Below are 14,732 nucleotides of genomic sequence, written 5' to 3'. Positions count from 1 at the left end.
AAACTGGAAACTACAAGAAGTGCTTAGCAGCCAAACACATTTATTAGTCTTTTTTCTTTTTTTTTTTTCCAGGAACCCAAAAATATTTTGTAGTTATAATGTAAGCAACTGAGTTGCACATAATACAATCATATCTTTCCAAAATAAAATAAAAAACTAAACAAAAACAAAAATAAGCTGCTTAAAAGCCCAAAAAAACCCTTCAGAAAACTCTTACATATGCATTACATCATCTCTCAGGTTTAATGAAATGACGACGACTTCCTTATATTCAACCTGTCACAATCCAATAAAACACCACCCTTTAGTTGTTTTTTTTTTTGTTTTGATTTTTTTTTTTTTGAAATCCAGCATGAGAAATACAGTACCTGCTATGGCAAAAAATACACATAAAATGCAATTTTTCAGCTTATTTGTACATTAGTAGAGTTTAACATTTTATTGTTTTTTTTAAGTGAACCAGTGATTTTAAGTACCACTATACTAAAAAAAGTAAAATAAAATATAGAAAAGGGGGCCAGCCTGCCATGCAAGTGCACCTCTAAAGTGCCTAGTTTCTGTGTCCATGTAAAACCAGTAACATGAGGAGCAATTTCGACATATGGGAGTTGGATTAAACCTCTATGTTTAAAGGGGGGTGGGGGTGAGAACCAAACAATGCCACGTCCTCCCTTTTCTCCCCCTCACACTTCTCGGCACCCCCTCATCCACTTTCTCTGTTGCCCACCAGAAGAGAGAGAAGAAAGCCATCCAAATAATATTGTAAAAGCTATTTCAAGTATAAGAAAAACAAAACACTTCTAGGTAACTTGCAGAGCGCATCAGTCCGTGCAGCTACGGGGCCACTGGCGGGACCGGGGGCTGCGGAGAATGTTCCAGGTTGAGGGGGGTTTCTGCGGTACCTTCCTTTACCTGTCTGCGTGCAAAGTTGGAAAGCTGCCTGTTCCTATGCCCGTCTCTGCACCTCTGTTAGAAGGGGGCGCGGAGAAAAGTGAAGGGAGGAAGAGGAAGGGAGCTGCCCATGCCTGCCTGCCTCTCCCCGTACCTGCGTCCCTCCCTCGCACTGAAGGGCCCCCTGTGATTCAGTTTCCTGATTTGGTAGGATGTATTTGACTTGTAAACATAGCCCCCTAGGATCGTGGAACCCAAAGCAGCATTTATATCTCCATCCAAATGGAGAAAGATAAAATAGTCCAGAAACCTCTCCTCAGGTTGCTTTTGTTGTCTGTCTTTTTTTTTTTTTGTGGTTTTTTTTTTTTTTTGGTTACTCAAAATGGGTGGGGCGGGGTGGGCCCAAAATGAGAAGTTAGAAGCAAACAGAGAGAGAGGAATGGGCACAGTCGAGCTGTTTTGTCTGCTTTTTTTTTTAATCCCCCTCCCAGAAGGGTTTCTTTTTTTTTTTTTAATTTTTTTTTTAAACCTGTTAAAAATGTTCCTGCACCTTAAGTCATACTGAGGTTAAGGCCAAGGGTGCAGAATCTTGTGCACGTGTCTCTGTGAGCACATTCACGGTGCATGCACCATTTTTGATGTCTTCTGTAAGATCACTGGACACACTTTGGTCACTGGTGTGTGCAAAGGGGAAAGTGTCCCGGGGAAGAAGTGCAGAGATCAGCAAAGCCCTTTGGGAGCGTCAGAGTCATACAAGGCCAGGAAGAACTGAGGAGGGGTCAGAGAAAGGAAACGGACCAGGGGCTGCTCCAGCAACCCCCAAAAGTCAAGCCCCGGGCTGGAGAGCATCCCCGTCAGAAGGTGGGGAGTGGATAAGGGACGCATCTAGGATCAAGCTTCTTCCCTGCAAAGGAAGTCGTCACCGTGTAAGATCTGGGCACTGGCTGAGGCTCAAGGAGGGTTCAACTTCGAGAAGCAGGAAGATTTCGTGAAGGAGGAGCGATCCCCAACGGTCCCTTTGGACCCTGCCCCTGACTGCCGGTAGACAGCCGAGCGGAAGCCGACAGAGCCCAGCAGGCATCTCTTGTGAACTGTGTTTCCTTCGCCCTGATGCCCGTTTCACAGACGAGCGTGGCGGACACTGGTGCATCGCCTTAGATAGGCTCCGTCTGTGAGAGAAATCGGTTCCTGTCCAGCGTTATCACCAAGGGACAAGGCGACGAGTTCTACTATGGTCAGGGACTAATTGCCTTGGTGAACTACCCAATGCTTCTAGGTTCCGTGGGGGGGGGGGGGGAGAGGGAGAGAGAGAGAGAGAGAGAGAGAGAGAGAGACTCTGAACCAAGAAAGAGTGCTCAGGGTTTCCCATCAGAAACGGTCTGGAACTTTGAGAAGAGCAAGCGTCAGCAGAGCAGCAGAGCCCCACCTGTGGCTGGACATTTCCTGGACCCGGGGCCGCCGTCCCCAGTGTACCAGAGGCAACGAGAGCCAAATCCACTCCCTGACCTGCTTTCTCTTCCTAATTCATGCAAACTTAAGAGCTGAAACTTATGATGGCTTAAGAAGAAAACCAAAAAAGGGGAGAGGGGACATCATATTATGGGGTTACTTTCACAGCAAAGAAAAAAAAATTTGTAAAAAGTATCCTATTTACACATTCATATTTCAAAAAGGAAAACCCGCGGGTGTCAGACACGGAGAGGGGCGGTCGGGGGGAAGTGTACCTCGAGGTATTGGTTTGTGTGAGACAGCTGAGACATTTAGGATTCTGTTTTCGTGTTGGTTTGTGGAAAGGCCATCTGCCCCCCGGGAACCCTGATAAGGACCGTGCGCCCCACGGCTGAGTCGGTTCCTCCTTACAGTACTGTGAACGCCAACGACAAAGATGCTGCGTGGAAACACTGAATTCGGGCAGAGCCACCTCTGGGGGACGATACTGTGTCGCGAAGAATGCCTCTGTCGCAAAGCAAGGCAAGTGTCAGGCCTCGGAGGCAAGATCGACCGGGGAATTCTGTTTGGGCAAAGAGGAGGCCGCAGCCTTTCGAGGAGGGGTGGGGGTGGGGGTGGGGGTGGGGGAAGCAAACGCCTCATTTCCTGCGAGTTTACCAACAGCTAAAGCATCACCGCCAAGGAGCGGAGAGGAGAGCACATGGAGAAGAGGATCCCCTCCCGGCCCGCCAAGCCACGTCCCCCTCCCCAGGGGGCAAGGCCGTTTCCGGATAACCAAGTTCACTTCCGAAATGGCTGAAGAGAGACAAATGGAAAAGGAGAGCAGAAGAGGAGCTGTGGGAAGGTGAACCTGAAGGTCAGCACAGGGCAGGCCTGGCTTCCTGAGCTCGACAGGGCTCTGACTGCAGGGACGGAAGGAGGCGCAGGGCACGGGAGGGGGGTGGCCGGCAAGGGGGGGGTAACACTGCGCGCCTGGACCTGACTGGGTGATGGGAGCCTCCCTCCACCTCACTGTGCCCACCCTGCTGCCCACTCCTGCTCACCCCTTCCCCGCCAGGACCTGGGGACACCATGGACACAGAAACTGTAGAAGGATGCGTGATGCAATCCCTCTGCCCGCCCGCCCCGCCCCCCCTGTGCAGAATGCATAGTTACAATTCACATGACAAAATTAAGAAGCAAGGATGACCACATATGGGACTTTAAAAAAACAAAAAAAAACTCCAATAACCTCTTCTTAAATTCAGTATCAAAATTCACATTTGCATAATAATACATTTCAAGGCCGTGAGAGAGGAATGGGAGTGAAACAGCCACAGTCTCGCCTTCCTGAATGAGGCCCAAGGAATCTCCCAGGGGGGAGGGAGGGAGGGGTCGCTTTCCTCCTTGGGGAGTTCTGAGGAATTCTGGAAATGGCCCTTAGCATTGACTTGGTATTTCTTTAGGAGATCGGGGAGTGGGGAGAAGAGGTGTAATCGTTGGAAACACACAGAAATAAACACGTGAAGAGACACTGCAAGTAACTCGAAGAGTTCTGAAGAAACAAAGTACGACTTCGAATTTATTTTTTTGTCTGCTTTCTCAAACACTTCCATCTTTCGCTTCCCAAATCTTTTTCCTGGCGTGCAATACCCTGTTTGCAGGAACGCGACATGACTTCCACATGGGGCAAGAGGTGCCTTCCCTGTGAGGCTGGGACTCGGGGTGCCTGCCCCGTGGCGGAAGCTCGCCACCTCCTTGACAGGCACAAACGTCACCATCTCCCCACTCTCCAGTGCTTACAGAAAAACGAAAGATGCGAGAGCCACGCATGCGCACACGCAGAAAACTCAGCAATGCAGAGAAATACCACCTGCACCCTTGAACTAACCTGGCCACTTGTGCACCCCCTAACCTGGGTCATTGTGTGCCGTTAACCATCACCTTGGGGCTCCTCGCTTCTCCCCAGGTCTCAGACCTTCTTCCCCGACACCCCACTGCCCTGTGCAATATTGATGCCAACAGTCTCCCCTGGGGGCTGCCAGGGGAGGAGCCACTGTTTCCCACAAGGTGGAGCTGACGCTTTTCCCGCTGTCTGAGCCCCCTGACACCTTCCCCCAGAGACGGGCGGTCTCTGGACTCACAAAGGCACATTCAGAAATACTACACTCGAAGTCATCAATTTCTTGGACGCATTAAAAACGGGGCTAGGGGTGGTGTTTTCAACACGCGTTCTAACTCATCCTGCAATCTCTGGCAAAGTGTCACACTGAATACATCACTTGGTGAGAAACTCAATTACCTTTAAAAGGCATGCCGCTCCTGACAGGGGCCCGAGAGGTGTTTTTTTTTTTTTTTTTCTGGAGGAACCGCCCCCTCTCCCTTGATTTTTGGACCGACTGTCTTCCCCGCCCAGAGCATCAGACAGGCGAGTCCTGCATCAGGCCACTCCAGCCCAGCCCTGAGAACTGCACCGGGGGAGAAGCTGGGCCCAATCGAGCTTCACTTCACAGCTCGGCTGCTCTCTGGAACCTCGACAACTTCCCTTCTACTGCTCACTTTTTTTTAGCAGTCAGGTGACTTTCACTTTTTAAAAGGAAAAAGAAAAACAGAACCCCAAATACAACCAACTTACTAATATTGGACAGAAACGGATCAACTGCGATTGGTAACTTATTTCCAAAGCAGTGGTTTTAGACGGTTTGAGAAGGAAATCGAGGCACGAAATGCTTTTAGGAAAAATGCCTTTCATTTTTTTTTTAAATAAATCAGAACCCTTCTCACCTGATCTGACCTTTCCCCTCCCGTGAACAGAACAAGGAACGCTGAGATGAAGCAGTGGCTGAATCTTGTGGGGACTCTGTGGACAGGGCAGTACCATTTTCCTGATGTGCATAGTTGATGGTTTAAAAAAAAAATGCAGGAGGCTGGAGCAATAGCACAGAGCCGAGTAGGGCGTTTGCCTTGCACGCGGCCAACCTGGGTTCGATTTCCAGCATCCCATAGGGTCCCCCCGAGCACCGCCAGGAGTGATTCCTGAGTGCAGAGCCAGGAATAACCCCTGTGCATCACTGGGTGTGGTCCAAAAAGCCAAAAAAAAAAAAAAAAAGCAGGCTACTGCCTATGTAAAAAAGGGAACTATTTCAATTCTATGAGACAAACACTTGCAGATTCTATTCACTTTTGCTATTCCTTTTTGGTGATAATAGAGGCTGGTCCAGGATATTGACCACTGGCAAGCTACTTGCTTGTTAGAATACTTGGTGGCGAGTCCAGATGTGAACCGGGTGACTGCTGGCACATGGCCAGCCGGGACGACTCGTTCCCCTCCCTGACCAGTGTTCCTGTCACCAGCCTGCACATGTCCACGGCCTCTTTCCTTTGGTGGTGCATAAAGAAAGTTAGAAGAGGCGTGAGCATTGGGAAGCGCCACTGTTCCATTGTATCACTACTGTGCTTTGGAGTCTCGGGGTGGAGGGATGCCCACGACCTCCTTTGTGAAATGCGAGAAAACACCGTCAGTGCGAACCAGGGCGCATCTCAGCAAATGCACACACCTTTGGCACTGGCCAGAACTGTCGGGGTGTTACAGGGTGTGCATTAACTCCGGACCTGAGTAGGTTCTCTCTCTAACAGGCTGACAACGACCTGGATGAGACAACGTCTTATTTGCCTGTTCTGAGCCTTGCCGACAGGAAGGCGGGGGTGGGGTGGGGTGTGCAGTGGGTGCTGGTCCTCTATTTTCTGGGTGACTGTGGAGAGCTGGCGACTGTCAGCACACAGCTAGACTCACCCATCTGCACCTGCCATGTGACTTTGGCTGCACACTCACAGGAAGGAAATCAAATCAAAGAGCAGTATTTCTTTTTGCAGTTAACACTAAGAAGTATAGTTAATGCATAGAACATCAAACTGACAAAACTTGTTCAAAAAACACTGGAGGAGGGAAGGCTTTTATTAACCACTTTAAAATAAAAATGTACCAACTCCTAAGGACCCTATAGAGTCTTAAAAACATAAGAAAAAAAAAATCCCAAATAATAACCTATGAAGCATTCCGTGTTGACTCTGAACTCTGAGGGAAGAAATGGGGACCCTTCTACACCTGGACTCAATTGTTCCCTAATCCGAGAGGTGACTGTTACAGCCAAGTCTGCTGAAAACATCTCATTTATATTACAGAGAAGCACAAGCTTGGCTTAAGCGTCTTTTTTTTTTGTTTTGTTTTGTTTTTCAGTGCACAAACGTCTCCTTTTTGTTTAAGGGTCAAGATGGCAAATATGAAAATAAAAAAGTACACAGCATCTGAGGTCGATATGGAATCTGGCTGTTAACCCTACAAAAACTGTCTCTCCCCCCCGCCCCTAAAAACAGTGGTAAAAGTGAGAGTGAATATTTGCAACAGGTTAATAGCCCATGAAATTTAAGTTTCTGCTTAAACATATGAACTTGGAAGAACCATTTGCTAATTTATGCTACATTCATGTCAGAAGAGGTGGAAAAGTTCTTAGAGCAGGAGCCACAGTAACAGAAAACCAAGCTGCTACCAATGAAAACCGCAGGACAGTCGCGGACAATGTCGAGTTACCGGGGGACACGAAAGAAAGGATTTGGTTTGCAAACCACTTGCAGCAACGCAGAGTCACGTCTAGGAATGCTGCAAAGGAAAAATATCAAGGCCGGACTCTGAGGGATCAAAGACGGGGTATTCATTTCTTCAGTGCCTTAAAGATCTTGATTTGGCTGTTTTATTAAAAAAAAACAGAAACAAACAAACCTAAAATCAGGTCACGGCAGTGGGTCTCAACTGCTCGCTGAGGTCTGATCGAAGACGCACCTTCTGTTACAAGGGGCTTCGTCTTCATTTTGGCTACTCGTGTGGTAAGAGAGCCCCAGTCGGTGACCCTTTGAGAGATCAACGCTACCACTAGTAATCGGGGGTCTGCAAAACTGGAAGAAAGTCGTGGAGAGCTCACGAGGAAATGTGTGCGACCTAAGACATGAGGGTGACCAGCAAGCCTCCGTCTGCATGGCAGCACGCGCCCAGAGCTGCTTCCCGTGTGTGTGTGTGTGTGTGTCTGTGTGTGTGTGCTGAGGACACCTCCCGCTCTCGGAGATGGCTCCCACCACACTACACCACACCACACCAGGGGAAGAGAGTTTCCCTTCTCTTACAGCACTGCTACCTCCTATTCTTAGGTCACTGCCAACCAATCAAGCCAAGATTCCGGCAAAATGACGGGATGGAGGGAAGTGGGGAGGGAACAGAGGCAGAGAGGACAAGAGCAGAGAAATAGGAACAAAAACCTCTTTCCACTGGCCCCGCGCAAGGAGACTCTGACTTCTCGCGTCCCGGCCGTTGTCAGCATGACACGCCTGGCAGAGGGGGGGGGGTGGGGGGGACCACAGCGATGGAGCCACCCAAGGAAGGACACCGGCATGCCACAGTCCACGGACCCGCCCCACTTCCTTCATCTGTGTTGCTCTGAGTCTAGCCCGCCGCCTTTGGGGCCTGACCGATTCCAATGCTCTCGACGGGCAAGCGTGTGGGCAGTCTGTGGAATGGGCGCACGGCGCGCCCCCCTGCTTCTCGGGATGTCTGGGTGTATGTATGAAGGCACTAAAGCGGTTTTCGAGAAATCGCAGGCAGCAACTGCACCCACTCCCTCCACCTGTCAAGCTGGAGTGCTCGTCCCCGTGAGGAAGCTTAGATGTCGAGAAGAAGCTGTGTTCGTGCTTGGGAATTCTGACCCCTGGCCCCGGGAGGGAACACAAACGGAGGATTCTACATCACCAAAAACCGAAAGGAAAATACTCCACATCTCCGGCTGAGGGACGGGGATCGTTAAGCAGCAGATTTTCAAAACAGCAATTAAAATGAGCACAACAGTAGCTGGGAGCTAAAAAAAAAAAAAAAAAAAAAAAAAAGTAAAATCACTTGTTCCTTATTAGATTCTATTCTTTTTCATCTCCTCCCATAACAAACGGAGGAAAGGCAGACATTCTTCATTAATAGAACAGTCCATATATTTTTCCTCTAGTAATGCCTATATTTAAAATTTGTTCCAAAAAAGTATGAACCTATATCTCCTAACTTTTTACATAGATTCTCAGCAATCAAACTGTACTATTTTACAGATTAGAGTTTGCTTTTTTTTTTTAAGCTGTTGTTTCTTTTTTTCCTTCCTTCTGTAGCTAGAGTTGGGGGAATTATGGAGAAGGGTTCCTTTCAGAAAAATAAATTATTAAGGGGAGATTTCAGTTCACTCTTAAATGGAAAGGAACGAAGTGATGGCATTCCCATTTAAACATACCAAACAATCTCCCAGTAAATTACACACAGTTGCAAATAAATCCATGGAATATAAAGCTTAATCCTTCTCCCACACTTTTTTTGGATAATGAATTTACCTGTTGCTGCTAAATTGATAATTTTTAAAAAATATTTCTACATGTTTTAAAATGTGTGATCCCCAGTATGACAATAATGTTTGGAGACTTTTGTTTTTACATTTTTTTTGAAGTAAAAATTGTTTAAACTTTTTGAAGTTTCAGGAACTTGTAAAAGTTTATTAACAGGAAAGAAACAGCCGTCTATCTAGGATAAGATACGGTTAAATAAACCATCATCAAAAAACTGGCTTCCTACCCTAGAATTCCTGAGAATGCTTGCAAATTTTAAAGCAGGAAAACAAATGTTAAAAACAAAAACAAAAAACACTGTTAAATGCTCCCAGAGTTAGTCTTCATCTAAAATATATATTTATGTGTGTGTGTATATACATATACATATGGGTGTGTGTGTATATATATATACATATATATATACACACGCACTTTTTTGGTCTTTTTTTTTAAGTTTTACATTTTTTTCCCTTTAAGCTTATGATGGAAGAACATTTTAGCTTCTCATGGTTTCTTTTTTTTTTGTTTTTTTGTTTTTTTTTTTGTTTTTTGTATTTTTTTTTTTACATATTTCAAATCCCTCATTATGTCTTGTAAACAAGAGGGGCTCTAGCACCCGGCTTTCACCGTAGTATCGTAAGGAACTCAACTAACCCATAGTGCAGGTCAAGGAACCAACAGGCAGAGGAGGAGGAGGAGGAGGAGGGACAGGGCACGACAGGAAACCGAGAGTGGCAGTGGACAGGGTCACCGCTGGCTCAGGGGAGCCTGGGGATGTGCTCCTGGCCCAGGGACACCAAGGATCTTGCCTTCCGCAGGTGTGGGGGCCCGCCGAGGTCGCCGCACACACAGTGGGGGTTCTGCACTGCACACGGCGCGGTCGGAGGGGGCTGGAGGGAGACGGGTCCAGCCTCCCCGGGCAGAGGTGGACGGGGCATGGCGGTGATGAGAACCGGAGAGCGGAAGGAGGGCACAGTTACGTTTTCGACAAGGCATCCGACGGGACCACACAAGTTCTGACCACCTCCCCACCCAGGGGGTCACCGAGAGGGCTTGGGGTGAAGGCCCCCGTGGACGACGCGCGCCAATCTCTTGAGGCGAGGGGACATGGTCGACAGGAGAAGCCGAGAGGCCTGCAGAGTTCGCGTTCTCTGTCTCACAGAACCACTTAGATGCAAACAACTCAGTTTTGCCTTTTTTTTTTCCTTTTTTCCCTAGACACACCCACCCACCGACACACAGACACAAGCTAAGAGTCAAATACATCAGGCATCGTTGTATCTGTCACTGAAGATGCTAAAGAAAGAAAGAAAAAAAAAGACTCCTTTGTCCTCACTAGCAGCAAGTTACGGAGGACAGGAGAGAAATGCTCCCACCAAGGGTTGGAATGGGCAGGTATTTGCTGGTTCAGAATGTCGGCACTTTATGTTAAACAGTATAATGCAGACCGCAAAGTCCACACAAGTGCTAGCACATTACCGGCACACAGCCCCCCTCCCCCCCACCCCGCCCGCCCGCCAGCCCTCCACTTTGTAGAAACGCGGGTTCCCCTTTAGGTCTGCTGGAACTCTCTTCACAAACAAAAAGAAAAAAAAATAGAAAGCCGTTTGATACATTTTGATTCCAACTTAAGTACATACATGTTGGTGATAACTGTGGATTAAAAGTTGCCCCCCTATTCAGCCCAGAGTACTACTACATGATGCTTTAAAAAAAAATAGTATTTAAATACCGAAATTAAAAAAAAAAAAGCAACATTACAAAGGGGGGAGGGGGAAAATGAAAGAGGTCAAAACCAAAAATAAAAGGTGCAATACTTAAAAGTCTTTGCTAAGTTATACCTGCCTAAGCAAAACCACATACACAGGAAATACACAACACAGAGAGACGAGAGGAGACGCGTGAAGTACACACTGGTTTAAGAACATTCGTTAAGTAAACGTTTCTGTCAGTGATGGCCTGGTGCTGGAACACGCGGCGGCCTGGCACAGGGAGCACTCAGCAAGCGAGGCCAAGGGGGTGGAGGAGGGGCGCTGACAGCTCTCAGGAGGCTGCTTGCAAACAACTTTTTTTTTTCCTGTTTTCACACAATGAAAGAGAGAACTCATAGGAATATTGAATTCTGATGAATTCAATGATGATGAAATCTCCCATACCTGATTTACCCCAGAGAGGGGGAGCGTGGCTTTTTCTGCTCTGGAGACACCCCTTGACGACAAAGGGTCTCTGATCCCCCCGTCTCCACTCAAAAGTGATGAGGAGGAGGGAGGGACCGCCCGCAGATACTCAGGTGAGCCTAAGTGGCCACTTGCCTTTAAAAAAAAAACACCCATAAATAAATAAACACACAGTTGCTCCAAGAGGTCCCTCCTGCTCTCAGTTTTTTCCACATGGCAGTGGCTCCACGCTACTGCTGGGTCAAAAGGAAAAAAAAAAAAATAATCTTTTGAGGCTATTTGCAAATGCCAAGGAGCTCCCTGCTGGGATCAGGAAAAAGCACTTGCTCATCCCCGTGCTCCCCAGAGGAGCTGCTTTGAGGCAGCAACTGGTGTGCTTGTGTGTTCTCATCGTTTAAAAAAAAAAAAGAATTCAGAATAAAAAGCAGATGGCCGGCCAGCCAGCCTGCAGACTCGTGAGTGATGCAGCTTTCTGAGGGGGGGGCGAGGGGGGGGGTGGACACAGGCGCGCGCGTGCGCACACACACACACATACGGACAGAAAGGATGCACGCGGATGCACATGAACACACGTGCACACACATACACGAACGCGCATGCCTGGGCAGTCACGTGCGCCGGAACACACTGGTATTTATCGACCAGCCAATCACAAATTTTTTTCTTTCTTTTTTTTTTTGTTTTTTTAGGTTTTTTGTGTTTTTGTTTTTAAAGTGAGGCTCCGTCAAGTCTTCCCTCCCCCCACCCCAACAATTCTTTTGAATTCCCCTCCCTCCCAAACATGGTAGACCTAAGGACGGAAACACACCCAGTGCAAACAAAGTTAAAAAGCTATTTTTTTTTTCAGTATATATGTTTCTTAGCAACAACTTCCATATAACATGAAAAAAGTGAAAAACTAGAAACTAATTTTTTTAATTTTTTTTGTGTTTAAATTTAAATGGTATGTGTACTTGCTTCACATTGTCTTTCTAGGTTGGCGTTCATGATTCAAGTATTTCAAGAGTGATATGTTCTCTTTTTGGATTCATATTCCAAACGAAAAAACTGAAGTTAGAAGGGAGGCAACTATGTGCTCAGTCTGTCAGTGACCCACCTTTTTTTTTTTCTCTCTCTCCGTTTTCTTTTTTCCTTTTAAAAATGTATTTATTGCAAGTTGAAAAAAAAAACGAAAAGGTCAAGTTAGTGCTGCTGCTGTTCCAAAAAAGGTCACGAGGTCAGAGTTGAAAGTTCTAAGTTCAGATTGAATCGGACCCTCCTCCCAGAAGGTCGCCAGGTAGTAAAGGAGCAGGACTGCCCATCCTATGGGGGTCTTCCACGGGGGGGACGCCCCACAAGCTAGAAGAATAGTTTGGGGGGCCCCACAAGGAGGCGCCGGCGAGATCGGCCCCGCTGCCGCCAGCGCCGCTGCTCCACTGCCCGAGACCCGTGGACCCACCAAACAGATTCAGCGCGGGTCCCACGGGGTCGGACGGGGTCTGGCCGGTCTCCAGCGACTGCCAGCCGGCGGCAGGCGCGCTCGGGGTGGCTGCGGGCGTCGGGGGCTGCGCTTGCGCCAGAAAGCGGCTAACTTCATCATCGGTGGCGAACTCGGCCAGGATGGTAGTGTTTCCCAACACGCACCTGGAGAGAGAGAGAGAGAGGAGGGGGCGCTGACTGGGGCTCGCGGCCTCTGCGGGACCCCTGCGCTGCATGCCAAGTCCAACCTTGGCACCTGCTCCACTGCTGGTTATGAAGTGGGGGGAGGGCACCATCTCATCTAGACACCCCGCCCCCCCGCAACTTAGAAACAACAGCATTTCATCATTCCCTCCCCCCTCACACCACACACCCACCCAGAGGTCAAAGAAAGTGTCTAGCTTCAATGATGATAAAATGACGGGGCTCCACGGTTTCATCAATACTGGCTTTGTTTCCTGGGACTACAAACGCCAGCTTCACAAATCCCTTACTGCCGGAACGCTGATGATCGGCCTCTGACGCACACGAGACCACAGAGGAGATCCGGGGCTGCAGCAGCTTGGTGACTGCTGACGACATCATGCCGCCAGGTGCAGTTCCCGGGCCACTCTCGGGCTCGGGCAGCGGGGCCGGGTACTCACATGTGCAGCGCAGTCTGGGCCTTGGCCGCCTCCTGTTTGGTGCTGTATCGGATCAGGGCGGTGCCCTGGGTTAGGTTCAGGTGGAATGTCAGCAGAGGGCCATGCTGCATGCAGATGGTTCTCAAGGTTGACCCATCAATCTAAGAGAGGAGGGAGACGGGCAGGGCGTGAGAAGGACGTGCCCTTCCCTGCAGAAGGACTTCTGACCTGAGCATCACTGGGCTGGCCAAGGTAAGTCTTGGGGAGACGAACGCGAACAGGAAGTCGTAAGAGAATGCAGTGAAATCAGTGGACTTTTTTCTTTTTCTTTTTGGGTCACGCCTCGCAATGCTCAGGGGTTTCTCCTGGCTCTGCACTCAGGAATTCTTCCTGGTGGTGCTGGATGGACCATGTGGGATGCCGAGGATTGAACCCGGGTCGGCCACGTGCTAGGCCAATGCCCTACCCACTGTGTTATCGCTCCGGTCTGAAACCAGTGGTCTTAAAAGCAGATTTCAGGATGCTCAAGGCAGGGGGCCGAGAGGTCCAAGGTGCCCATTTCACAAAGGAAACAGTTGGTACAAACGCAGCTCAAGACAAAGGTAACCCCAGGTCAATTTTCCTCAAGAGATCCATAGGTGAAGGCAGATTGACATATAAAGTCTCACAACGCAGAATTAAGATGGCACCCGAATAAGAACGTGAGAAAATGCAGTTCCCAGCGTCCGGCCCTCACTGCCCAGCTAAGGATCTCAAGAAGACAGCCCGGCCCACCATCTGACGATCTGAAATGCTGGTGCCAACTCGGCTCAGACTACGCTGTCTCTTACCCTCACTTCCGCCAACTCAGGCGAGACTCACTTTACCCACTTCTCCGCGGGCTCTGCTGCCCTCAGTCCTGAGGCTGAGTGGCTCGGCTTTGCGTGGATGTCAGTTCATTTCTCCGGAGGGAGACAAATCCTCCTGGGACAGCCTGAAGTCGCGCTGCTGGCAGCCACAAGTGGAAACATTCTGTGGTTTGGCCATAAAAACGGGCAGGCAGAAAACTGGCAGTACCACCCTAGTTCTCTGAAGAAAACGCCTGGAGAAACTGCGGGCCCACGTTTGAGGTGACAACCCATGCTCGAAGCATGTCAGTATATGTGACTGTCCTTGTTTAGATCTCTTCTAAACAAATTTGAGGCAGTGAAAGGTGAAGAATTTAGGGGCTAGGGACATGAGTTCAGGAGTCCCGGGCACAGATCTGAGGTACCAGGCCCTGGGCTCAAGTCCCTGTACCATGTATGCCCCCCACCACGCCCCTGAGACTTCTATGAGGCCTAGACTGGCCCCCGCCATGCTATGCACTCCTGAGACCAGAGCCAGGAGGGAGCTCCCGAGCACTGCCAGGAATGGCCCAGCAACAGAAAACAGAAATGAAAAATTAAATTCTGAGGAAAATATTTGCATACAATGCACCAGATAAAGGATGACTGTAACACACACTTAGGGGCCAGAGCTATAGCACATCTGTCAGGGCGCTTGCCTTGCAGACGACCAGCCCAAGTTCTATCCCTGTGACCCCATATGTCCCAAGCCCCACCAGGAGCGATTCTGGAACACAGAGCCTAAAGAGTAAGTCCTCAGCACCCAGGGGTGCAGGCCAAAAACAAAAACAAAAAAATACACAAAAAAGTTCCACAAGGGGAAAAATAAAAAACCCTGAGACTCCACTGCTTGGGACAAACCTCATCCAGAAATTGATCTGTTG

At 48.7% G+C, this 14,732-nt stretch overlaps 1 protein-coding gene across 6 annotated transcripts in view; it reads right to left on the bottom strand.

Annotated features, from left to right (window-relative positions):
- Positions 1 to 11,800: 11,800 nt before the first annotated feature.
- TNRC6B (trinucleotide repeat containing adaptor 6B) overlaps positions 11,801 to 14,732 on the bottom strand; it is a 237,727-nt gene continuing 234,795 nt past the window's right edge. For all 6 annotated transcript variants that reach the window (XM_056137430.1, XM_056137432.1, XM_056137435.1 and 3 more), the window contains 2 exons: positions 13,004 to 13,143; positions 11,801 to 12,524 (listed from right to left, as the gene is read on the bottom strand). In XM_056137430.1, coding sequence (XP_055993405.1) covers positions 12,140 to 12,524; positions 13,004 to 13,143 — 525 coding nt within the window. In that variant the 3' untranslated portion in view covers positions 11,801 to 12,139. The remainder of the gene's footprint in view (positions 12,525 to 13,003; positions 13,144 to 14,732) is intronic.

Source organism: Sorex fumeus, unplaced genomic scaffold (genome assembly GCF_029834395.1).
Source record: "Sorex fumeus unplaced genomic scaffold, SorFum_2.1 ptg000125l, whole genome shotgun sequence".
In the NCBI taxonomy this organism is placed as follows: domain Eukaryota; kingdom Metazoa; phylum Chordata; class Mammalia; order Eulipotyphla; family Soricidae; genus Sorex; species Sorex fumeus.
The sequence above is the reverse complement of the archived record's forward strand: the minus strand, read 5'-3'. Positions and strand labels throughout refer to the sequence as shown.